This window comes from Candida metapsilosis (assembly GCF_017655625.1).
Source record: "Candida metapsilosis strain BP57 chromosome Unknown scaffold1, whole genome shotgun sequence".
Taxonomy (NCBI): domain Eukaryota; kingdom Fungi; phylum Ascomycota; class Pichiomycetes; order Serinales; family Debaryomycetaceae; genus Lodderomyces; species Lodderomyces metapsilosis.
In genome coordinates, this window is record NW_027138159.1 from 1,020,260 (window position 1) to 1,045,431 (window position 25,172).

The following is a 25,172-nucleotide window of genomic DNA, read 5'->3' on the forward strand; positions in this document are numbered from 1 at the left end:
TATCCATTGGTATTGGCAAAACACATATCAATTTACTGACACCTGTAACAACCCCCAAACATCCATTATCCGCTTTGATTACCTCCCAATTAATCACCACTACTCCGAAAACTCACAAAAGAGCCTTCACCACATCTGCAATCACAATGGGGCGAGAAAACATATTGCATTATTTGCAAGAACATAATGAGACCGATAAAGAATTAGAATTGTCTGATAGTAATGGAACTCAAAAGCCACAAGAGATTGAAATCCCACAATTTAAACGCAAAGTCACAGCACATTCTAATTTACCATTCACCTTATCTCCTGATTCAACTTTAACTGACTATTTAAACAACAACAAATTTTACGTCGATTCAATAAAGCATAATCATGGGAACGAAATATTTGATTTGAATGGCAAAGGTCAATCACCACATACTTTATGGATAGGTTGTAGTGATTCAAGAGCTGGTGAACAATGTTTGGCTACATTGCCAGGAGAGATTTTCGTTCATCGAAACATTGCTAATATAGTCAATTCAAATGACTTTAGTTCACAAGGAGTTATTCAATTTGCTGTTGATGTATTAAAAGTGAAGAAAATTATAGTTTGTGGACATACTGATTGTGGTGGAATTTGGGCTTCATTGTCTTCCAAAAAGATTGGTGGTGTCTTGGACTTGTGGTTAAATCCAGTTAGACACATTCGAGCACAAAATTTGAAATTACTTGAACAATTTAATCACGATCCCAAATTGAAAGCCAAGAAATTGGCTGAATTGAATGTCATTGCTTCAGTTACTGCGTTAAAGAGACATCCAAGTGCCAGTGCTGCTTTAAGACTGGGTAAAATTGAAGTTTGGGGTATGATTTATGATGTTGCAACCGGTTATCTATCTGAAGTTGAAATTCCGCAAGATGAATTCCATGATTTATTCCATGTGCTGGACGAAGAAGATGAGTCAGCCCATAATCCTCATTAACCAGCTGTGAGGGGAAAATTGCGAAAGGCATAAGCTGTGCTTATAAAGAAGATATAGTCTCTGCGATAAACTTATAGATAGATAGCTGAGTGTTTATAGATGCGTATTTATTAATAGACAAAGAATCACATAGCAATACCTATTTAACAGTAAGTTAGGTAGACTATTCTTTACGTGGCTTTTCTCTAAACAGCAAACTTGTATTCTATTCAACTAAATCTTCCTAAGTGCTTGACCAGTTCAAGTTGAATCTACCTTCTGGTACTTTATAATTCTCAATAGCATCCAACACTTCATCTACAGTATTGGCAACTTTAATAATCTGACCATTTTTAACGGAAACAAATTCACTTTGAATAGAATCTTGAATAAATTTTAAAAAATTATCATAAAACCCATCCATATTGAAAATAACAATTGGCTTATTATGAATGTTTAATTGTTGCCAAGTCACAACTTCCATCAATTCTTCTAAAGTTCCATATCCACCTGGCAAGGCAATGAAAGCACTTGCTTCTTCTCCCATTAATCTCTTACGGGTGTGCATATCTTTGACCAATGTTGTTTTTCCGTATTCTTTTGAATCTGGTATAGGAGTAGATCCATCATGATTATCAATTGATTCTTTTAATTTAGCATTGAACTCCTCTTCTTTAGCAGCAGCCACTTTGTCATTGGCACCATTTCCCTCCTTCAGTGGAGATGCTCCTTCCTCTACTCTTTCACGAGAAATCAATGCTTCTGGGATGATTCCATGGACATAACCTCCGTTAGTAGCACATCCACGGGCAACTGCACCCATTAATCCAGTAGATCCACCACCATAAACTAATCCCCATGATCTTCTGGCTAATTCATTACCTAATTTAGCAGCTTCATCGGCAAATTGGGGTTTATTACCAAACGAGGATCCACAGAATACACAAACAGTTTTAAGTTCTTGAGTCATTGATAATAGGAGTAATTTTATATATGTGAATAGTTAGCGCGTTGTTGTTTTTGATGGATTGAGTTTTTAGAAAGCTTAAGATGAGTAATTCAATCTGGTTGTTTCTGTTGAGATTGAATATTGAAAAGATGGAGGGGTCCGTGGTCTTCTATTTATAGTAAAGATGAATGTGTCATAGATTGGTTGGAGTTTCATACACAAAAAATACAATTGAAATGTTTTGTTGTTGTGCTGCCTATCGGTCATTGAAATTTTGATATTTTGTTCCGTCGGAGAGTATGGGATATCAAATCAAATCAACACCACCAACAACGATGTAAATCTCACTATCAATTCATTATCAATGCCTGATTCTGTCATTTTCCAAGCGGGGAGAATAACACAAGACAGCAGACAAGCTATCCAAAGACAATGTTATCTATAGTTGACAAAAGTGTATACGAAATTCATTAAGGCGTATGTCACAATCACTTTTCCTATGGAATCACAAATATTAGAGAGACTGATAAGTGATTGATAGGCTGTAAATTGTTACAGAGGTTACTGATGGAACAGTATTGAGATGCCGTATCTCGTAATGACTCTCCGCGGAGCGAGTTTATCAAAACCTATCCACAACCCAACATTAGTTAAGTCGCCACTGCATTCATCAAGTACTTACTACGACTGTAATGTATACAAAGGCGGCAGTAAACTTAGTACCGTTGGAAGGCTAGATCTCTGTCCACTCATAACCTAATACTTCGTAACCAATGTAGAGAAATACACGTAAGAATAGAGCGTTCTATTACCAGGTAAGGTCAACACCGACTAATCACAGGGGAGCTTGGATCGTAGATACACTTGTCGTCGAAGTTGGATTATCCCTCAGTGAGATAAACCATTTTACTTTTGTCTCTATGGCTCAACTTCATCACCAAAATATCGTAGGCGACGACAGCAAAAAAAAAAAAAAAAGAAAAAGGCTCTCATATTCAACAATCCATTTCCAAAGACACTACTGCCATCGCATACAACCTTAAATATGAAAACCCAATGGAAAGACTCTGTACCCGAGAGTGAAGGTATGTAATAGCCATATAACAATCGCGAACACAACGTGTCTCACCACTGATACTAACTTGTCAACCCTTCCAGAGGAGAGATTTAGACAAAAGTGTAAAGAGTTGAAGAAAAGAGTCCTTGAAGTCGAACAAACCAATGAAGTTGCTGCGATAGCGTTGAGCAGGACACAAGCAGCAATACGTAGATCAAGACTTGAATATGCGATATTGATTGAAAGACTAGAAGATAGAGCTCAACATCTACCTGATGGAATCAACAATTTTGAAGAAATGGCTGGTCCTCCAACGCCTAGTATACTAGATGAAAACTTAGTTAAGTCAACCAAGAATGGATCAAGTAAGAAATCTGGAAAAAAAGCCGCCGCGAATAAAGGTGCCGGCCATTTATTGCTATCACCAACTGCTGCTACTACTGCTGCTGTACTTGACGCGAGAAGCTTAATGAACCTTGGTAGTGCTTCAGCAGAGAACTCAGCCACCGCCTCAACCAACGCAACATTAGCTAAAACTCCTAAACACAGAGACCCAGATTTACCCAAACGACCAACAAATGCCTATCTCTTATTTTGCGAACAAGAAAAAGAGAAAATAAGATTACAGCAACAACAAGATCCGGAAAATAGTGCTCGAGATTTATCAAAAGCAATGACCGAAGCTTGGAGAAACTTGAGTGAGGCAGATAAAAAACCTTTTTATAAAGTATACGAAGAGGATAAGCTTAGGTATAATAGAGAAATGGATGAGTATATTCTAAAGAAGGAGGCTGAATTGAGACGGGAACGACAACAAGCGGAAGATGACGAAAACGGTGAAGGTGATACAATAGGTGAAGGTAATGAGGAGGAAGAGGGGGAATCTCACAGTAGAGATGAAGATGAAAGAGAACAAAAACGACAAAAAGTGGATAATGGGTCGACCACAGAGCATCAACCCCAAAGTATCCAAATTAAGATAGAGCAACCAGGGGCTGAGTAAAGAGGAAAATCGAAATGTCAACAATATTATATATATACGAGCACTAGGTGCATCAAATTTTAACAAAACTGTGCAACATCTATCTAACTCTCTTCTTCTTTGGTTTATAATACCCATTTTCATCCTTTTCGTGTTTTCTCTTTTCTCTAACTCGTTCATGTTTCTTAAACTTCCGCTTGGCAGCAATATCAGGAGCAGTAACCGCCATTTGAGACCTCTTCGCTTTTCTAGTCTTTCTTCTAGCATCAACCTGTTGTCGAACTTTGGCAAATAATCTGGTATATTCGGTAGTTCCAATTTTTTCTTGAACCATGTTCAATGCTTGTAAACTCCTATTTGTCAATTCATCATCAGACAACGATTGACAGTACTCTTCATCGGTGAAGTTGTATAATGAGTCAATAATCTTTTCTGAAACTTCAATCATACGGTCTTCTTTTGTCAATTGAATAAACAAGATAAGGAACTTGATTGCAATCTTTTTAGAAACCAGTGACTGATTTTCTTGTTTAACGATTCCGCAGACTCTCTTGATTAAGAAGTCATTGGCGTATTGAGTTTCCCCATCTTCACCGACTGCAAGCTCTGCACTGGAATCTTCCCATTTGACTGCAATATATGTCAAATTCTTGATACACAAAGTACCCAATTCTTCAGATAACGAAGGGGTTCTCAATTGATGAATAAGCTTTGTCGAAACCAATTCCAACTTGTCATTACCTAGCTTACTCTTGTCGAGATTTGATAGCAATACAGAAACTAATCGACAAGTAATTAATCTAATCCATGAATGTGGATACAACAAGCAATCAATAATCAAATCCCAAACTTTAACATATTTCAGTTCATAAATTTGATCTTTAACGCAAGACACAATAGCTCCAAAAACCGACAAGCTTGAGTAAAGCAATTCCCAATCAACATTGTTCCCTTCCTCGGTGAACTTAGAATCAGCAAGAATCTTGGTTATATTCTCCAAAGCCAATTTGTTCAAGTTTTGAAACTGCTTCATACCAAATACTGATATCAACATCTTGTAAACCTGGAATCCACATCTTTTCAACAAGACATTTGATGACTGCAGCAACCACGCAGTACAATATTTCTCAATAAACTCAAGATTATTCAACTTCTTCATCATACTAGTCAACAAGGCATTCGCCATTTCTCTAGATCTCGAAGAATCATCAGAAATGAGAATATTTGCCAACGCAATGAAAAACGACGATGCCAATTTCTCCAACAATTCAGGTCCAGCTTTCAAAATGATCAAATGAATAAGTTCCATGACTGATTGACGACCTTCCTCTGTTGGGTACGTTAGATTATTCACTAAAAACTTAAACAGCTTCTCCAATTTACCTTTACCTTGATCATACTCCATCAAAAATTGGAAATATATCGATCTTGACATATCACGAATTTCCTTTGAGTGGTTAACAATCATCAATTTAGCAACACTATCCATAACATCATAAATTTCGGGCAAAAGCAAGTGTTGTGCAACAATGGCTTTCAAAAACTGGAAAGCTAAACCTTGTCTATTTGGCTCTTCCAAATCCGGCTGGATTCTAGTCAATACATAACTGATGGCAGAATCTTTCAACACCACTTTCGGATTATGTTTAATTGTAGTGGCCATGAATTTAAGCGCTGCTTGGCATACATCCAGATTTGTGGTAGGTGAATCTTTAATCAAAATCAATGCTTTTCTCACACACGACTTTAATATTCCTTGACTCTCTTCATCAAATGGTAAACGGATGATTATCGTTAAAACTCTCAATGAAGCTAACACAACACCTTCTCCTTCAGAGTTAATTCCAGTAGCCAACAAGGGGACAAATCCTTTCAAATTGGAAACAAGAAGCAAGTTTTCGTGTCTTGAGATTGCAGTTCTCAACAATTCCAAAGAAAGTTTTTCCATAGTTTGTCTATAAAGCAGACGGTCGACATGATTCTTTGTCTTTCTACTCAAGGTTGTCAAAAAATGTTGCTCTGATTCACTAGGTTTAGTAACTTTTTGATTTGGATCAGCTTCGTCCGCCATAGTAAAGACTTCATAACACAAATGTAAAATAGCTTGATTTGAAGCTTCAGTGTTGTGATTCAAACCAAGTGAAAGCTTTCGAAGCACTTCATCCAACTGTAGTTGAACCTTATGGTTAATTGTTTCCTGTAGTAAAAGTTTGATGGGATTTATCAACTCTCCAAAATGAGAAAGGGAAATATTAGATGCCAATATCTCACAGGTATCAAAACTCTTTTTAAATTTAACTTCCTTCATCTTACTTGTGTACCCATCTGCATCCTTTTCTTGCCCTGCCGCTCCGAAAATATCCTCCATGGCAATGTCAATGGTTAATGAAATAGACTCGTTCAAGTCGCCATGTTGCAAAACGTCTGCTAAGCACTGTAAAAGATAATGAACAGTAAAACTGAGAACATGAATTTGTGAGCCCCTTGATAATGCCGTTTTCAATTCTTTAACAATAAATGAGAAGTAATTGGCACCCAAGGAGATTGTAATTTTACCCAAAGTTTTCCTCACTGCATCTCTCAACTCTTCAGACCTAGACCTCATAACTTGACACATGCTAGTTAATACTGATGGTAATGCACCCTCAACTTTGTCATCTGAGAGGGATAATATCAAATTTATCGCTGCTTCAGCTAATGGAGCACGTGCAACAATTGTATCATCATCTCTCACTTGTAAAAGCTTTGTAATCTGTGGCAAGACATCAACCAACAAGAACCCATTAATATCCTCTTGTGATGCGACATTGACCAAAGTTCCATCTTCCTTGTGACTCTTTAAAACAGCTGAAACTGCCACTACCAAATTGACTCGTTGTCTCAACACTTCTGAGTCCATTTTAAGACCCGCCAAGTAACGTTTAAGAATGGCTTTATACTGATTCCAATTAATCGAGCGGACAAGTATTTTTATTGACTCCAAAGCTTCAAGACCAATGTTTCTATATTTCTCCTCCTTTGAGATTGCATACTTTTCCAACAATGGTAGAATGTAATGCGATACATTGCTTCCGTTTAGATTATCAGCAATAGTACCCAATCTTCGAATACTTTTTTGACGCAAGTGCAATTGAATGTGGTTTACATTGCGGAAAAATTGCAGCTCCTCGTCATCCTCATCTCCAATCAAGACTTGTAAATCTTTTAAATCAGGGTAGTACTGGTCATTTTTGACAATGTACTCCAAAACAGCAATGTATTCAGTTTGGACATCCTCATTGTCTTTTCTTATACCGATTCGCACAATTGGAAGAATGGTGTCTTTCAACAAGTGGATATACGGCTGAGCTTCATCCGCAGAAGCCTTTGATGTATAACAATCAACAAATCTTCTCAAAAGATAACCTGCATTCACACGTATTGCCAACTCATTTGGATCATTGATGTTGTATAAAGCGTTGCTGATTAATGGTGTCCATTGTACGGGGTCAAGTGAAGGATACAATTCTTCATTCACCAATCGATACGCATCAAGCCTTTTTTCAAAGTCATATTCATTCATTCTTGACGTGTAAGCATTAAGGCCAATAATTAATTGTGATACTGTTTGCAAATGCTCAAACTTAGTTCCAAGGACTCCAAATAAAGATGCCAATGTCTCACGAACATCCTTTGTAGACATAACTCTGAGAAGCTTTGAGCAAGCTTGATATAATGGAATAACCTCCTCGAATGTGCATTCATAACCTCCCAACAAGGATGACAAGGCAATAAGGATATTTGATTTGTCGCTCACATCAATTTGTTGATTGTTACGCTCAAGTGCATACGTCAATGATTGTATCAATGCTGATTTGGTCTCCTTAGTGTCAATATAGTCGCCTTGAATCATGAGTAAAAGGGTCTTGATTGCTTTGGAGCCAACATCAGCATCAAGAATTCTATTGATAGTCGATGACAACGTTTGAAGTAGAGAGTCCACAACAATAGCCAACAAAGTAAAGTAGTTCTCCTCAGAATCGTTTTTCTTTTCCAAAGCAGTAACAGCAAAATCCAACACTACAGAAATGACACTCTCCTTTGCTTCCGATTTCTCCAAAAGTGATAAGATTGCCTTTACTGCATCAAAATCATTGGCAAATAAAAACGGCAAAGTATTTGGCAGTTGTATCCAAAAGCACATCAAAGATAACACTGCCAGAGGCTGTTGTAAATTTTCATTGGCAAATTTGGGTAATCTAGGTGCAATCAAGTCATTAGTTACAACATTAACATAGGGAGTCCAGTCAAATTGTGGGCCAAGGATATGGAAAAGGTCCTTCAAGCTTCTCATCCCCGTCAGTCTAATATTTCTCACCATCTTGTCGGAAACTAAATCTTCACCATCCATACCACAATCAATTCTATTCTGAGCACACAAAAGTGAGTAAATGAGAGGCTCGATGGTTGTGGCCAATACGGAGACATGATTCTTTTTGAATACATCATAAATTTGTTGAATAAGGTTAATGAAACCTGTAATTTTTTTCAATTCACCGTTATCAAATCCCAAGCTGGCCATTGACACTCGTTTTTCAAAATAGTCCTTGTAATTGATCTTGTTTGCTCCAATTTCAATAAACAATGCAATTTCATTGTCTTGGAAATTTGGTAAAGACAAAAGTACAGCATTTTTACCTCCTTGTTTGCTTTTACTTGCTAGTTTACCTTGAAACTTTCCAAATAGTATTCTTATGACCAATGGCATGATGTGCTCCTTATCTTCACTCTCAATGGGACAATCAACAGAAGTGAACTTTGACAACTCATCACTAAAGGTAACATCATCCAACATGTTTTTCAAAACATCCCTGTGCTTATTAATGATTGGGTCATGGAATGCCAAAATGACATCAAGTGAAAGTTGCTGGACCTTTGTGTATGTGCTTGTCAATAAATCCATCATATAATTGAAAAAATCTTCACTCTTTTCAATCTTTTTCAAGCCTTTTACCTTTGACAACAAAGCCAAGTAGTCATTTTTATCAGTTTTGGACCATCTTTGGTATATATTGTGCTGGTTATCATCGAGTAAGAAGGCAGTTAGTTGAGTTGCATCCACAATAGATGGGGCACTTTGAAGTGCATGTATTGTGTTTGAACGAATTAGTCCTTCAAATTCATTCTGTTGAAAAGCAAGTTGTGCTAAATCATCAATGGATTTTCCAGTGTCTCTAAAATATCCCAAATAATTGTTTTCAAAATGTTGAAAGTTTTGATACAATCTATAATTTTTTGGTTGCCATGATATCAAATTCGATGAAACTTGTGAGAATAGCTCATGTGACAGTTCCCTTTGCTCATAATCCATTGTTAAAAATTTCATAGCATTGTTCCATATTTCTGTCTTGCATGTACTTGCAATCAATGGTATTGTATCCAAAACAGCTTTCCAACTTGGCTGAAACTTGTTTGATAATAATCCAAAGAGGAAATTCACAGTTGCGGTTTTGTCGAACTGGCTTGGTTTCACTTCTTTCAGAAGCTCTGTACCCAAGTTACGGACTCGAAGCATAATGTCACGTCCTGTATCAATTGTTAATGGTATCTGTTCAATCAACTTGATTTGCAGGAAGATGGGTGATATAGGTATTTGTTCTATCTTGTGAATAGATTCAATGAGATCAATAGCATGGGATCTAGTATCGTGATTTGGCAAAAACAAGCATTCCAATGCAGGCTCCATAAACTTTTCCGGAACATCAACCACTTTTATAAACTGTGTCATCGCTGGTAAAAAATTTAATGACCGACTAAACCTGTCGAATGATTCCAAAATGAATAAAGTTAGCTCTTGGGTCACGGAAGATGACTTTTCCAACTGTGGTGCTAACAATTCAATAGCCAAAGAAACAACTTCTCTTCCAATAGTTGAATCTGGTGCATCTTTGATCAACTGTATCAATACTGAGGCATCTATTACCTTCTTTGTAGTATGTTTCACAACCAATAGCCTCCAATATGCGTTTTTGTAATCGCCAGCATCTAGACTCTGCACTATGCCATGTGCTTGTGTTTCCAAAATGTTATCTGGTATCGTCAAATTTAACTGCCCATATGGTTTCTGTTTCTCCAAAAATAAAACAGCTAACTGTAACTTCTCCTCCGTGTTTGCATTATTTATAAAAGTCTGGATATGCTTGACAATTCCAAAATTTTTTAGTTTTTCACCAGAAACGGCTAACCCAGCATGAACGAATGGAACAAAGCTCATCCCATAATTTAAATTGTACATTGCATCAAAGTACTTCTTATGGCGTGACATGAGTGTCTGAATATCGACATTTCTGAAGATGATTGTCATCAAATATATCAATGACTCATTCAACTCTATTGAAGTGTCTGGTAACTTCATAGCTGCCTCTAAAATCTCATCCGCCACATTTAAAACACAACTCCAATCGCCAACTTTTCTTCCAGAGTCGGCAAAGCACAAGGTGGATAGTAGTTGACATGACATCAACAATGTGAGGTCACTACTGTTACTCTTAATAATCTCAGAGACAGCTCCCGACACCAACTTGTAAAATCCCTCACATGCATCTTGTTCACCATGATGCAAAACGTCCAACAAAATATCCGACACCAATGAAGTAACTTGTGGTTGGTACTCTTCTTTTACCTCTGAAATTATACCTTCCATCAATATAGACAATATTGTTTTTGACTTTGTGTGAAATGATCCTCTGGCACTCTTCATAGACTCACTAAACAACACCTTCAACGACTCCAAATACTGCTCGTTAGACACCACATTGTCAATATTTTCATAGATGGCATAATGAATAAATTTGCGAAGTGTATCTGCACTCAGTTTACGAACAAGATATGATAGCGCTTCAGCACAAAATCTCGATATATAATCTTTGTTTCTCAATGTAAGCAAGGGGAAAAGGCCAGAAAAGGTTGTTTGTAAATCTTGAGTCAAAGTCTTTACCAAATATTTGAAAGCAAATGCCAATGTAGTGAAGATCCAATTTAAAGCATTCGAAGTGTTTCTATTGTTTTGTACATCATTTGGAGTTTGCATCAACACCACTTCAACTAATAATTTTAGTGTCCTTTCATAAAATGGCATAAAATCTGGGCCCAAATCATGAATAAATTGACTCAAAAGTTCTAAACAAGCTTGTAGTGAATGGATATCATTCTTTTGTATTGCTTGATATATTGCATCATAAATTTTTTGCTTGTGATGTAGTACTTGTGGTAAGGATTGACAGTAGTTTTCAATGCTAAGTGAAAGATCAGTGTATGTTTCTGATAAATTAAGTTCATTCCAGTGTTCAAGGGTAGTTAATAAATGGGAAGACTCTACTTCATCATGAACTCTTTTATCAAGTCTCTTGTTTGGTTCAATCTTGATAGAATCCACTCTATCTCTAAATGATATGAATGCATGTCTCCTTCCTGACTCAGTAGTCCTATTCTTTGGCATGACTATGTGTGGTGGGAGAAGAATCCTTAAACTTAGATTTATGTGTGTATGATTTGTGCTGCTAAAAATTTTTGAGTAAAGTAGATCCTAAGCAGAGCATCTCAAAAAAAAAGAGAAAAAACAAAAACAATGTGTAGAGGTACACGCTACCAATTGATTTCATAGAAAATCTTTTGTTGTTCATACACTTACAACAAATCTAAACCACACAGGTACACAGAGACAACACAGTAAATCACATTCATACACAACGTATAATCATATACACGTCCAATTCATATACCTATAGACCTGATTCACCCTACCATACACTTTCAACATAATCAAACGCCTACAACAAACTACTCCCTAAATCATGTCACAACAAGACGGAGACGATACGACACCCCTACTATCACACAATGATGCACCAGAAAATCCATTAATATTAGCAACTAAAACAACACCAGCAACCAACTCATCGAATCTGAAACTTAATACTGTCAACTCAGGTGCATCTCTATCAAAAAAGAAACCGGGATCTGCCGGTGTTGCTACTACTTCTGGTGTTGCCAATACTCCCTTGAACGCTGCTGGTACTACTAAAGGTCACTCAAAGATTGCCAAATCGAATAAAATCGGACTACAAAGAACAAGTAGAACATCACAGAAACTAAAGCTATTACCAGAAGATCCTGACTTGGATAACATAATCAAAGGACAAGTTACATCTGGTGGTGATGATGATGATGACGACGACGACGATGATGATGAAGGTGATGACAATTTTGCAACAAGACCAACACGAGTATATTCCCAAGTTAAAAGAATCACCAATACATTTGCTAGGAAAGATGCAGAGACTTTGGGCAAACTGCATCGAGATTTATTACCGAGAGTCACTGCATATTGTACTTGTGCTTCTTATAGGATGAAGGATTTGTTAAGATGGTTAAAGGATAGGAAGAGGATTCATAATACGAGTCCGAAACTATTTGATGAGTGTTTGTACACACCATTCACCTATAAAGATTGGAGGAGTGATAGTAATACTAGTAACGAGGAAGATGGAAATGGTCACAAGTTGATTAGATTAGCCGATGAAGGAGGTGAAATTGACATGGGTAAACGATCAGATTTATTTGTTTTTGAATATGGAGTTGTTATTATGTGGGGTTTTACTCAAAAGGAAGAAGCTGCATTTTTAGAAGATTTGGCCAAGTTTGAAAGTGAAAAATTGGCAGCTGAAGATATTCAAGTTGAAGAATTTAATTACTACATTACCAAATCTTATCAACCACGAATTTACAATGATTTCATTACTTTAAAAGATGATAGTAATTACATGTTGAAACTATCCATATCTCATGCACTTGCCCAATCAGTTAAAATTTCATTATTCGAAGAATTGGTTGATAATACCATTGAAGATACTCAAGATATACCTCAACAAATTGCCCATACAGGTAAAGTTGAAATGTCAAGAGATGAAATTATGAAATCAATTGGAGAATTGTTCATTTTAAGAATAAATATCAATTTACATGGATCAGTATTGGATTCTCCGGAATTGATGTGGGCTGAACCTCATTTGGAACCCATTTATCAAGCAACTAGAGGATACCTTGAAATTAACCAACGGGTTGAATTGTTGAATCAAAGACTTGAAGTCATATCTGATTTGTTGCAGTTGTTGAAGGAACAATTGGGTCATTCGCATGAAGAGAATTTGGAGTTTATAGTCATTGTTTTGGTTGGCGTTGAGGTGTTGGTTAGTATCATCAATATTGTCGTTGATGTATTGACGTATAAGTAATATGACTTACTGGATTTTGCAGGCAAATGAAAACGCGATCAGAATAGCCCTAGGTCTATCTCTACAAGAAAAGTTTTGAAAGTCTATCCTAACCAAAACTTTTTTTATTGAATTTCTTTCCGTATAGAAAAAATACACACCCTTTTTATCCCTTATATTAGTTATTCCCTCTTAAACTTATCTTCAGTAGTACCATCTTTAATAAACTTGAGAAATCTATGCCCATATTCCTTTGGAGGTACAGCAGATATGGCATGTCTAGATTGACCAAAAGATCGGAAAAATGTCTCCAATCTTTTCCGTATTGAATAATAAGTTAAACAATCAATAATTCCAAGATAATAAATCTCCGGTAGTGGTTGATTTGTTTCATTTGTGGCTTGAATCCCTCCATCTTGACGATAGAAAAAATTCAATCTTTCTTCTGGTGTTGATTCTTCAAATTGCTCTCTATTGCTGTATCCTGTCTTGTTATTGCATATTCCTAGTAGCAACAGGTAATCCATAATTCCATTCTTGATTAAAAATTCAACATCTGATTCCAATTGCTTGAAAAATTCCTCACGATTTTGAGGACCAAATTTTATTTTAATTTTGGATTCCAAAAAATTATTGTCCTTCAACGTATGATTCTTGACTCCCTTTGTAATTGGCGTGTATCTTCCTGAAGTACTTCCTTTTAAATCATATGTTTGACTCAATATGGCATTTGGTGGGAAAAGGTTATTCATAATGACAAAATGATGCGTTCTTGATTTGCCTTTACTTGTCCTCACTTTTACCCGATGTAATCCGTAAAATTGACTAATTAGGGTATCTTTATTCTTACCCACATGATCAACATATGATGCCAAAATCTGTTGTAAAAATTTAAATTCATTATACCTTAAAGTCTTGATAATGTAAACTTTGTCCTTGCTGAAATAGAAAAATGAACCTGATTTTCCTTCTGATTTGATTTGTGAAACAATCAATTGCCCTGTTATAGATATAAGATAATTTGCTTGATCGATATTGAATTGATCTCGAAGCCAGCGAAACACTTGTGGTGCATAATCATAGAAACGGAAATCATAGTTTGAGGCTGGAGTAATGGTATCATTGTCTTGGAATGTGAATTTCTGTACCTGACTGAAATCGGTTGAGGTCAACTTGTGAACACCCATTGCTTTATAACTGACGGCAACTCTAATCCCTGTCAACATGCAATAAAGAACCTTATAGGTCTCTCCTTCTGATCTGCTAGCAGCTTGCTCTTCTAGATTTTTAATTTGTACAACTCTTTTTTGATGGACATTGGATTGCTCCATTTGTATTGAATCTGTAGTTGTAGACCTAGGTAATCCTTTACGTTGTTGTACAGTTGGCTGTATCTCATTGTTGCTAACAATAGACTCTTTTCTATGATCTTCCAAGTTTTCAGGTAGTAATGATTGTGGTATGTACTGTGAATTAGAAGCTTCAGGTTCAGCTTGAGATTGAGGTAATAAGTTGTTGTTATCAATCTGATCTCCCTTGAACACCCATTTGGCTTCACTGTCGTGTGGATGATGATAATCCTTTGGTATTGATAATGGGTCTGATTCAAGAACATCTGAAAAAGTCATCAAATCATTCAATTTTGGCGACAAAGTATCAACTTCATCATCAACAACATTATTTCTATGTTTTCCATCAAAGTAGTAATCAAAAGATGGTGGTGAAGTAGTACGAGTATTTCGACTTTCTGATAAATCATCTGAATTAGCTGGTGATTCGTGATGTGACTGTAGTATTGTTTCGTGAGATATACTATTTTTTGATTTATTATTCCTGTAATCTGGTGTATGGAGATGATGATGATAATTATCATTCATATCCACTTCTGTAGCTAAATGAATCATACTTTAAGGGAATATGTATATGTATATGTATTTGGTTGGTTGGTGATGCAAGGCTCTATAAAGCAATACAATGTCTGTGTGTGTGACTTGTAGAAACTATTTGTTTATTGCTTTTGAAAGTGGGTTTCTTTAGTTGTTGTTTCTTTGTTTCCTTAAAATCTGTATGTATGTGTTTTTTTCTCTTTTCTCTTTTTGACGATGGGAATCAAAAAATATAACATTACATTGTATTAAACTACAAACTATACAGCATTTTTTTATAAGTTAGACCTTGGAATTGATGTCTGTATAAGAACAATTGATACTTTTTAATACTGAGATGTGTTTAATTAAATATACAATAGTATATGAACTCTAGTTAAACCTCTTCTTCTTCTTCTTTCACTTTAACATTCTTTTTACACAAAACGTCAAATTTTGTTCCTTTCTTTGTTATGCTCTACTATATATATATAACCTCAACTTTTACCATACTTCAAATCTATGTATCTTCATAAATATATCATATATTTACAACTGTATAAGTATATATCCCTATCTCTTTTAACCATCTGACTCTTCAAATCTTCTACCTTGTAACGAAATCGATCGCATCTACTGAAGCAAAGTGATTCTTATCGCCGAAAGGGGATGAAACAATACACACATATACCAGTTCAACACAAGAATTCGCGTAATTAGGCGAAATATCATTAGTAGACTAAGTAAGTCAGAGAAAGGCTAGTCAAACTCTTGTTTGAATAGGTGTTGTGCGATGTAATTGGTGATCCATTTAAAGGTGGAAGTTTGCAGTTGAAAGGGATCCTTAATGCGACGCGTCTTGCAAAATAACAAACTTGGTAAAGGATCACCAAATTTTATTACATTGAGGCCTGTCGTAGTTTGGACTGAATGTAGTAATTTTATACAAGAAAAGGGTGCTCTCAAATTGATACTACCTTGTCGATGCAACAAACTTTATGACCACCTATTTGGATGTGACAACCAAAGCTATAAAGGTAGCCCGTAACACAACTTTCAACTTTGGAAGAGCACTTCCTTTGGATCAGAATAATAAAAGGCTGCTTCTAGTCTGAAAGTCTATGAGCTGGTTATGGTTTGCACGTTCTTCATAAATCACTCTTGGTAATAAGTTCTTTCACAGATACAACGTAGTAGCTGATTTATCTAACTATATATGTAGTTGGTAGTGATTATGTAGTATCCACGGTCTTCTAAAGTATCTAACAATGGAACTGTGTATCTTTCTTATGTTTTATGTTTGTCGCTGTTTTCGGGATTCAAATTCTCGATCCGAAATTGCGGCTAAGTATAACCGTGTTTTTTCTAAACGTTCTTTTTTTTAACCTTTGATGCCGTATGAACAAAAGCCACAAAGAATAAGTCCAAAAGGAGTCATCATTACAAAGTCTACACGGTGATAAAGCGGAGTTAGTGGTGATCTACTGTGGCTTCAATCCCCATTCTTCTATGAACTCATGTTTGTATATGTATTGTATATCAATTGTAAATCTCGGGATTCTACAAAAGAATAAAAAGAAAAATAGAAAAAATAAAAGCAGAGATATTGCATCAAATTAATAATTTTACTAATACTCTCAACAAACATATACATATATATATATATACAAGACATTTACAAGTCTTTAAAAAGAAGTTTCTGTAACTTGCATCCATCCATCTACGAAGCCTCCTCCAACTATGACAATTTTAAACAAGATATTTGGCAAATCAGAAAAACAATCAACTGAAGATGAGATTAAACAACTTGGGTTCGAAATCAGTACTTGTTCAGAAACATGTGATGACTGTACAGCTAAATTCCCCAAATCTCTATCATTTGAAGAATCAGCCAATCTATGGCACTCAACAAAACCATATGGATTACACTTAAATGTATCTACAGGAAGAACCGATTGGCCTCATGATGCGACTGGAACTTCAAACACTTTGGCTCATGCTGTTGCTTCCTGGGCTTCGAAACATGGTGATTCATCAATAGGAACTATCAAAGTCACTTGTTCATCTTTTGCTAGTGATGAAATGTATTCTGATGAAGATTATATAAATGAACAAACTGGTGATGTATTGGTATTACCATATTTCCTATGGATTAAAGGCTTGAAAATATCAGACGTTGATAAAGTCATGAACAAATTGATCTACATTTTATCAACTACTACTGACCATGAAAATTTACATGTGGCAGATATACAAGCCCAAATTCCTCAAATCATACCCGATGTAAACAAAGCTTATATCTTGTTATGTTCACATCGTACCAGAGACAAAAGATGTGGTATAACAGCACCAATAATGAAACGAGAAATGGAATTATATCTAAGAGAATTGGACTTGTATCGAGATATGTGTGATACTACCCCTGGAGGTGTCAATGTTGGATTTATTAACCATATTGGAGGTCATAAATATGCGGCTAATGTTATCATATATTTAAAACTGTCGGGTAAAAATATTTGGTTGGCATTGTGTAAACCAAATAACGTGAGACCGATTATTGATGAATGCATTGTGAATGATGGTAAAGTATGGCCAGATAAGGTGAGATTAGTTCAAAAATTCGATCCAATAGAGTGGTGAGAAGAACAAGGAAGAGTTGGTGGCGTATAGAGCTATATTATTTAATAATAGATATAAATTATAAAAGGAGAAACTTCAAGTGTGTGGAGAGACTTTTTGATTACCGTCTATTTAAAATCATCTATATAATACTAACAGATCCAACACATTCAATCTCTGTTTCAACGAATCAATCGCAACACCACTCAACTTGTCTACATCTTTGTCCAAAATTGTCCTAATCCTATTATACTCAACATTGAGTGCATTAGGATCAACCATCAAACTCTCAATCACTGACTTGTAAAAACCAACAGTTTCACCATTAATGTCATCCAATTTGGCCAATACTTCCTGGTAGTCACCATTAGCATTAGCAATCGAGTCACTAATGTGATTAATCACACCTGCTCCTTCCTTCAATTCTCCTGTTCTGTCACGTAATGTCCCTGTAAAATCATTGATCAAATCAATTACTTTATCAATACGTCTCAAGTCACCTTCATACACCACTGCATTGGCCAAGTCACCATCCTTGACAAGAATCAATGCTGGTAGTCTATTAACTTTATATTTGTCAAGTATTTCTTCTCCATTTCCTTGTTCATCAACAGTCAATGTGGCAAACAATATATTCTTATTCCTAGCATAGACAGTATTAGCAAGTTGATTAAAAACACCAGCAAATTCTTTACAGAAATTACACCAGCTTCCCTCTGCAGTCACAATTGCATATTGAGTACCTTGAAGTTGTTGTTCAAACAGTTCTGGCTTTAAAGATACAATAGCATCCTGTTCTTGTTCTTCCTCTTGTACAATCTCCTCAACTTCGTCTTGTTTTGATTGATCCAACCTCACGCCACTCAATTGTTGAATAAAGTTACTAAATGACTCAACATCCCTAATCCCATCAAACTCAACATGTTTCCCCAGATCATCAAACATTAGCAAAGTAGGATACCCAATAGTAACATATTTCTTACTCATCTTCTTCCCATCTTTATCTCCATTAATTTTCACAACTTGAATCTGAGGATAATCAGCAAACAATTGCAGTAATTGGTCAACTACAGGTGATAATTTTTTGCAGTGACGACACCAATCAGCATAAAAGTCAACAAATGTGAATTTGCCTGGGGTAGTGACAATTTGTTGAAAATTTTTATCGGTGGCTTGTATTACATTGGATGGGGAATAGCTTAGCACTAGCGATATGAGTGTGAGTAGCCAAAATATGCTTTTCATTGTGAGGTTGTGTAGAGTGTTCCCTTTGTACGTTCTTAGTAATGATGGTTTCTATTTTTTGCCGTTTTCATCTTTTTGGTCTTTGCTGCTACCATCTTCGGTTAGAATGGAAGATACCGAGATATGGGAGATAAGGGCAACATCATCAACCCGTAAAGTACAAGCTCGTTTCAAAGATAGACCTTCTGTCTTCTTGTAGGATTACCCCATGACACACCTACAGCTACTCCCATATAACTCTCTTCCATGAAATACATCATATGTCTGATTTCTATGTAATATATATATATCTCCACCAAGTCAGAATCGCCACATTTCTCTAATTCTTTATCTTCTTCTCATCTTCTGCTTTCTTATCAAAATAATGATACTTCGTCCACCTAAACCCTTGACCCAACTGAGCCAACTCATTAACAAAATGACAACCAAACAATAAATAATTTTTAGGAGTGACCGCCAACGAATACCTCATAAATACCAAACTGTACATAATCAATGACCCAGTCATGGGCCCACTAATGACATCAGGGTCCTTTTTCAAGTCCATTATAGCGGCAACTGGGATACCGAAGTTGGATACAGGTCCCCAGAAATGGGTGGTGCACATATACTTCAATGTCTTTTTGGAAAAAAGATTGTCGGCGAATTTCTTGAATGTTGACATGTCTGGAGTGTGATGTTATACTACTTGGATATATGGTTAGTACTGTTGCAAGGGAAGTAAAATTTGGAAATACAAAGTGAGGGGATATTGGGTACATACATTTTTGTGGAGACTAATACAGTTAAATTGTAGTAATGTGATGAGTACTGGTTAGGTTGTAGAATATGTATGTTGTATAATAGTAATTGGTGGAAACTATATACTCAATATGAGATATCCTCAGTTTCCTTGTGACAATGGGGTGTAATGATAAAGTAAAGATTTTGTTGAGATTGGAAGAAGAAGAAGAAAAAATTTGTCTGTGGGTTTTAAGCGGGTAAAAGACGCACACCACCAAATAACTTCTTTTTTTGTAACTCCGATCAAATCTCATCTGCATAAAGCAATTGATTGAATAAATGAACGAGTTTGAACAACTTATACATCACTGTTTGTATAATTCTTTAGACGTAAGTACATCTTCATAGAATATAAAGAGTCTCTCTTCAGAAGCAGTCGAGCATAGTATTCCTTTTCAAAAGAAAAAAGTAGTCCCCCACCCAAACCAAACCAAACGGTTATAAAAAGTACAAAAAATTATTATCCACTAAGAAAGAAGCAATTACAAAAAAAACAAGGAAGGACTCACACTACAATATCCACACCAAAGGCTATATCTCCCACATTCTCTTTTAATAGCATGTACATATATTAAACAACTTACACACGTATTCTAAAAAAAAAAAAAATAACCGGCTCATAATTAAGTAACTCTTTAAAAAATCATAAAACTCGTAAGCACACAGAATAAACTCTCAATAAAAAGGCAAACAAAAAAACTCCTCAATTCTTATCCAGATTCAGTTGGTCTTTTTCACCTTGATTGAAATACGTTTGATCTCCTGTGAATGATTGTCCACCAAAACCGAAAGGTTGTGGAAACATGTATCCTCCACCCATGAAATTCGGACCTGGGTGTTGTGGCTGAGGTTGTGAAGTAGATACATGATGAGGTTGATTCTTCTCTTGTGGTGGTGGTTGCTCCTCCTGCTGCTGATGATGCTGTTGCTGTTGCAATTGGGAAAGTGATGGCAACTGCTGCTGCTGTTGTTGCTGCTGTTGCAATGTAGGAGTTGGTATAGGTGGAGGCAAACTCGACGACATTGGCCTACGACCAGCACCAAAGTTTAATCCAGTGCCAATGTTTGGTGTACCGGCTGATGAATTGGCACCACTATTCGGAGTTTGTCTCATGGCCAGGATGTTACTAGTGTCATTCCAATTACCAAAATTCGAATTCAATCCAAACAAATCCGAAGGTGGTCGGCTCATGATTGGCCTGCTGCTAGTTGAACCAAAGGTAGGGACTTGGTTTGAAGGAGCGACACCAAGTGAATCACCACTCAATGACATTGAAGATGTTGAATTTTGTCTGTTGTCTTTATTGCCAGCGTCTTGATCATTCAATGGTGCATACTGCTTAAACCCAGCAATTGACTTGTTTGTTCTATCATCTTCTTCTTCCACATAATACTGCATTGCATTGCCATCAGGAACAGTCAACCAGAACGGATCATTTAAATGGAATCCATTCAAGTACTCAAACTGTGAAGGATCACCAAATGGGTTGGTGTTGACCAAATATGACAAATTACCACGAGCTGTAGTTATAGGTAAATTCGAAACACTATCTGGTGATGATGATGAAGTAGCTCCTGCAATTTGTTTCTGCTTTTTGGCTTCCTGTGACTTAGATCCATCCTCCTGTTTCTCATACAACAACTTGATTAAATTCAATACTCGATTAATCAAATAAACCATGTTGGAGGACCACATTCTCGATGTTGTGATATACTTTGTCGAAATCCTTTGTTCAAAGTGCAACAATGAATTCAAATTACCTTCAACCAATCCAAGAAAGTTATTGTTCAACACAGATTTTTCATCATTGATAACAAAGTCCTTTGATTTGTAATGCAATAAAGTGAATATAACAATAACACCCTGACAAATAAATGAATTCAAGAATGGGAAATATGACTTGAAAAGCTTACCAAACTTGACGGGACCATAGTTTAAAGATTCATCATTTGAATCAGCTCCATTAACCTGTCCTTCTTGAAAATGGTCATCAACACATTGCTTTAAAAAGTTTTCAACAAATGTGTTCAACAATACCAAAAATTTAGACACCGATTCTGTCTGGTCCATCAAAATTTGATCATAACCTTTTGCATTTTCAAACTTACTGATAAATGGTTCATACAATTTGGCATTGTTGATGTGCAAAATAATTAAATCGGCCAACAACTCCAAATTTGTAGATTGTAATGGCTTTCCAGTAAAATCATCAATCACCAAATAGTCCAAATCGTTGGAGGACATTGACAAACTGTTACCCATGGAAGTATAAGCACGGTTCAATATATCAATCTCGCGGTTAAACTTGCGTGACAAATCAAGTAAATCGGGCAATGTAAAGTCAATCATAAAATTTTCAATCAACATCAAATTAGACAATCTCAACGACTCACAAATACCAACTTTAAACAAAACATGGGCCTTTTCATTAGGAATAACTGAGCCTAATCCGCTATTGGATCCATTCATACCAACTTGAACAGCAATTGGATTTGGTCTACCAAAAATTGAACAAATCAGTGAAACATAATATTTCAAGGCAAACCACAACCTGTAACGAGTCACATCCAACCCATCATCTTGACCTTTATCATCCTCCTCGGATCCTGATGACTCCTTCTTATCACTAACATCAGAGTCTTCGGCTGTGGCACTGATCAAATTCTTAAATTGTTTACCAGGTTTAACTTCTTGCAAGTTGTAATTACCCATAATGTGTAAACCAATAGAATACGAGACTGAGCAAGCATGGAACATCATAGTCCAACATTCTTCATACTTTTGTTCCAAAAACAACCATTCAGTGCACAAAATGTATGATTGAATAGATAATAACGACTCCTTCACCACTCCATGTCTCAACCTCTCAAAACCTCTGTGCAAAACATTTCTCGTCAAATATTTCCGATACTTTGTACATGTATTGACGGAACCAGCTGGCAACAAATTCAAATCCACAAAGTCTTTCGAACTGAGCCTTTGAACTGACAAACTCAAAATCATATGAACCAACATCATGTCATCATCATTATCCCAATCTCTATCATTGATGTTTTCATAACTTTTCAAAAACCCAAATACATGTGACGAGGAGATAAATGTTCTATAATATGGACTTCTCTCGAAAAACTTGTACACCAAATTCATGATAACCTCAAAATTCAAACGGAACACATCACGATTAGTGTCTGAATCAGTACTGATATCAGGATCCTCGTACTTCAACAAGTATGAAGGAAGAATTGGAAGCTTCTTTTTCTTACCACTTCTCTCCACCATCCGATTAGATTTAACTGATTCATGTGTTTGAAAAGCATCAATGTCCACTTCCCAATTATTGGATCCTTCACTGCCACCAGATTTGTTACGCTTCATCTTGTGGATTCTTCTTGCAGGTTGTACATTTGCGCCATCTCTTGGTGCTTCTGCTGTATTGTCTCCCGGTTGTCCCACCTCATCACCGCTGCTTCCCCCAGAAGACGACGACTCCTTCGGTGGGACAAGACCAGGCACATTTGTTGAATACATTCCTTGATTTGCACTTGCTGAGTCATTAGGGAAACTAGCTTTTGAATGCCCAAAAAATCCAACCTTTTCTTTCTTGTTTGGAAGGTCCTCTGATGAAGAGTCGACAGATCTATCACGTTTATTATTTGAGTTGGTTGTGGTCGTAGTTGATGAGGATGACTTTTTTACTTGAGGTGTAGCGCTTGTGGGTGGTTGCGCTGTAGGAGCTGCTGAAGACGATGAAGATGATGTTGATCCTGGAGTTGTATCTGAGACTGAAATTTTCAGTAAAATCTCTTCCAATCTTTGTGTCAAAGCTCGATTTTCATCTAACAATTGTGAATTTGCGGCTCTCATCATGTCGAAATTCTCTCTCATCATGGTCATGTCATCAATATCATTTGAATTTAGTTTCTGAGGGTAGGAATTCAACCTCGCCAGGGCTCCTGAGTATTCTGAGCCAGATTCTCCCGATTGACCCGAAGCATTATTCAATTTACGATCTCGGGAAATAATGTTTGAGTTACTTTCTGTAGAATCACTAACTGAAGGTGGGTCGGTAACAAGCGAGCTTTGTGCAGATGCAGATGTCATTAGGGAATTTGAACTTGTGCCACTGCTGCTCTTGACACTTCCGGTTTCAGCCAAAGTCTGTAGAGGTATACGATGGGGTCGTATATCTTGGTTTTGATGTGATTGCTGTTCAAGTATAGTTTGTTGGAGTTGTTGATTATGTAGTTGCTGTTGTTGGAGATTGATTTGTTCCTGATTGAATTGAAGTTGGGCCTGTTGTTCATGTAGTAGTTCCATGTTTCTGTTTGATTCATTGACAGTAATAGCCTTTGGTGGTTGTTCCGTCTTCACTTTTGCACTCACTGGCTTTTTCTCTTCCTTTTTCCCATCTTCGGTGATATTTATGTTTCTAAACTTTGCTGGAAATTCACAATCAACCTTTCTTTTAAGACACTGATCACATGGCTTCTTTTTGTTACATTTGATTTTCCTCTTTCTGCAGGAAATACACGATATTGGTAGTGTGTCAGCCATCATCAAATAAATTAAAAAGCTTGTAAACTAGTAAAAATGTTAGTATATAAATTAAACATTGAGAGTGTAACTGTTCCTTCATACTGCCGTCCATAAACACCACTGTTAAACGTCGATTGGGTGTACTCAAAACTATCATCAAACTTGTGTTGCCAAGTTCACCGATACAGTCAACTCATCCATCCATCGATCAATCAAGCAATCAATCCGTGCTTTCATCAATAATAAGATCGAACTTTGTCACCTGCTACCCTGTGAAACTGAATTATCCAGCTGTTGTTTGGTCATAGTTTGTAGTTTAATTAGGGGTGCAAATGTGGTTAAATTATGGGGTGTAAAGCACTTGATTTTTTTTCTGTCTAATTTGGTCATTTGTCATGCATAACTAAAAAAGCATAAACAAAATGTGATTGCTTCAAGTGGCGTGAATTTCATTTGAAACAAGGTGGCTGTTATTGTAGTGATACTAGACGTGGGATTCTCTGGCAGGATTTTGACTATGACGGTTATCGATCTGATGGATGAACTTCTCTCAGTAGAAGTATAAATCTGCTCTTGTATTCTTTTTTGTTCCGTTCTCTTCTCTTTTTTTGCAATTCGCCACTACCTATTTCCATCGACGAATATACCCTCGAAATGGTCTGTTATACTTTCGGTTCACTCGATCTGATGGAACTGACGGTTCTGTAGTGACATAGTGCGGATAAAGTTGGTATTAGCATTATCTCTTCTGTGTTTTTACTAAAGCTGTGATGATTACTTGGATCTAATTTGGCGGTGATGAATTACAATGAGGTGTGATAACTTGGTATTCGAAGTCTAGACTGAAACTGTGGTGTGCACTCGAAGGTGATTGTAAGCGGGGACGGGATATGAATAGTAACAGTTGTATATTCCTCTCTTTATCCATCGTAAAAGA

General features: G+C 36.4%; 10 protein-coding genes across 10 annotated transcripts; 4 read left to right on the forward strand and 6 right to left on the reverse strand. All coding sequences in view use genetic code 12, as the record gives it.

Moving 5' to 3' along the window:
* Window positions 1–146: 146 nt before the first annotated feature.
* NCE103 (carbonate dehydratase) lies at window positions 147–968 on the forward strand (the record flags this gene model as incomplete). The annotated part of the gene is made up of 1 exon (XM_067693578.1): window positions 147–968. One exon carries the CDS (start codon window positions 147–149, stop codon window positions 966–968), a length of 822 nt encoding a protein of 273 aa, XP_067550476.1.
* A 223-nt stretch (window positions 969–1,191) lies between these two features.
* Window positions 1,192–1,917, reverse strand: I9W82_000451 (uncharacterized protein; the record flags this gene model as incomplete). The annotated part of the gene is made up of 1 exon (XM_067693589.1): window positions 1,192–1,917. One exon carries the CDS (start codon window positions 1,915–1,917, stop codon window positions 1,192–1,194), a length of 726 nt encoding a protein of 241 aa, XP_067550477.1.
* A 1,024-nt stretch (window positions 1,918–2,941) lies between these two features.
* Window positions 2,942–3,956, forward strand: I9W82_000452 (uncharacterized protein; the record flags this gene model as incomplete). Its single annotated transcript, XM_067693600.1, has 2 exons — window positions 2,942–2,981; window positions 3,055–3,956. 2 exons carry the CDS (start codon window positions 2,942–2,944, stop codon window positions 3,954–3,956), a joined length of 942 nt encoding a protein of 313 aa, XP_067550478.1.
* A 79-nt stretch (window positions 3,957–4,035) lies between these two features.
* On the reverse strand, window positions 4,036–11,412 carry UTP20 (Utp20p; the record flags this gene model as incomplete). Its single annotated transcript, XM_067693611.1, has 1 exon — window positions 4,036–11,412. One exon carries the CDS (start codon window positions 11,410–11,412, stop codon window positions 4,036–4,038), a length of 7,377 nt encoding a protein of 2,458 aa, XP_067550479.1.
* A 355-nt stretch (window positions 11,413–11,767) lies between these two features.
* I9W82_000454 (uncharacterized protein) lies at window positions 11,768–13,207 on the forward strand (the record flags this gene model as incomplete). Its single annotated transcript, XM_067693622.1, has 1 exon — window positions 11,768–13,207. One exon carries the CDS (start codon window positions 11,768–11,770, stop codon window positions 13,205–13,207), a length of 1,440 nt encoding a protein of 479 aa, XP_067550480.1.
* Window positions 13,208–13,368: 161 nt separating this feature from the next.
* Window positions 13,369–15,090, reverse strand: MSS4 (1-phosphatidylinositol-4-phosphate 5-kinase; the record flags this gene model as incomplete). Its single annotated transcript, XM_067693633.1, has 1 exon — window positions 13,369–15,090. The coding sequence occupies one exon, from the start codon at window positions 15,088–15,090 to the stop codon at window positions 13,369–13,371; it is 1,722 nt and encodes a 573-aa protein (XP_067550481.1).
* A 1,701-nt stretch (window positions 15,091–16,791) lies between these two features.
* Window positions 16,792–17,691, forward strand: I9W82_000456 (uncharacterized protein; the record flags this gene model as incomplete). The annotated part of the gene is made up of 1 exon (XM_067693644.1): window positions 16,792–17,691. The coding sequence occupies one exon, from the start codon at window positions 16,792–16,794 to the stop codon at window positions 17,689–17,691; it is 900 nt and encodes a 299-aa protein (XP_067550482.1).
* Window positions 17,692–17,808: 117 nt separating this feature from the next.
* I9W82_000457 (uncharacterized protein) lies at window positions 17,809–18,915 on the reverse strand (the record flags this gene model as incomplete). Its single annotated transcript, XM_067693655.1, has 1 exon — window positions 17,809–18,915. One exon carries the CDS (start codon window positions 18,913–18,915, stop codon window positions 17,809–17,811), a length of 1,107 nt encoding a protein of 368 aa, XP_067550483.1.
* A 319-nt stretch (window positions 18,916–19,234) lies between these two features.
* I9W82_000458 (pyruvate transporter) lies at window positions 19,235–19,579 on the reverse strand (the record flags this gene model as incomplete). The annotated part of the gene is made up of 1 exon (XM_067693666.1): window positions 19,235–19,579. One exon carries the CDS (start codon window positions 19,577–19,579, stop codon window positions 19,235–19,237), a length of 345 nt encoding a protein of 114 aa, XP_067550484.1.
* Window positions 19,580–20,401: 822 nt separating this feature from the next.
* I9W82_000459 (fungal specific transcription factor domain-containing protein) lies at window positions 20,402–24,541 on the reverse strand (the record flags this gene model as incomplete). Its single annotated transcript, XM_067693677.1, has 2 exons — window positions 20,402–24,272; window positions 24,498–24,541. 2 exons carry the CDS (start codon window positions 24,539–24,541, stop codon window positions 20,402–20,404), a joined length of 3,915 nt encoding a protein of 1,304 aa, XP_067550485.1.
* Between the last annotated feature and the right edge of the window lie 631 nt (window positions 24,542–25,172).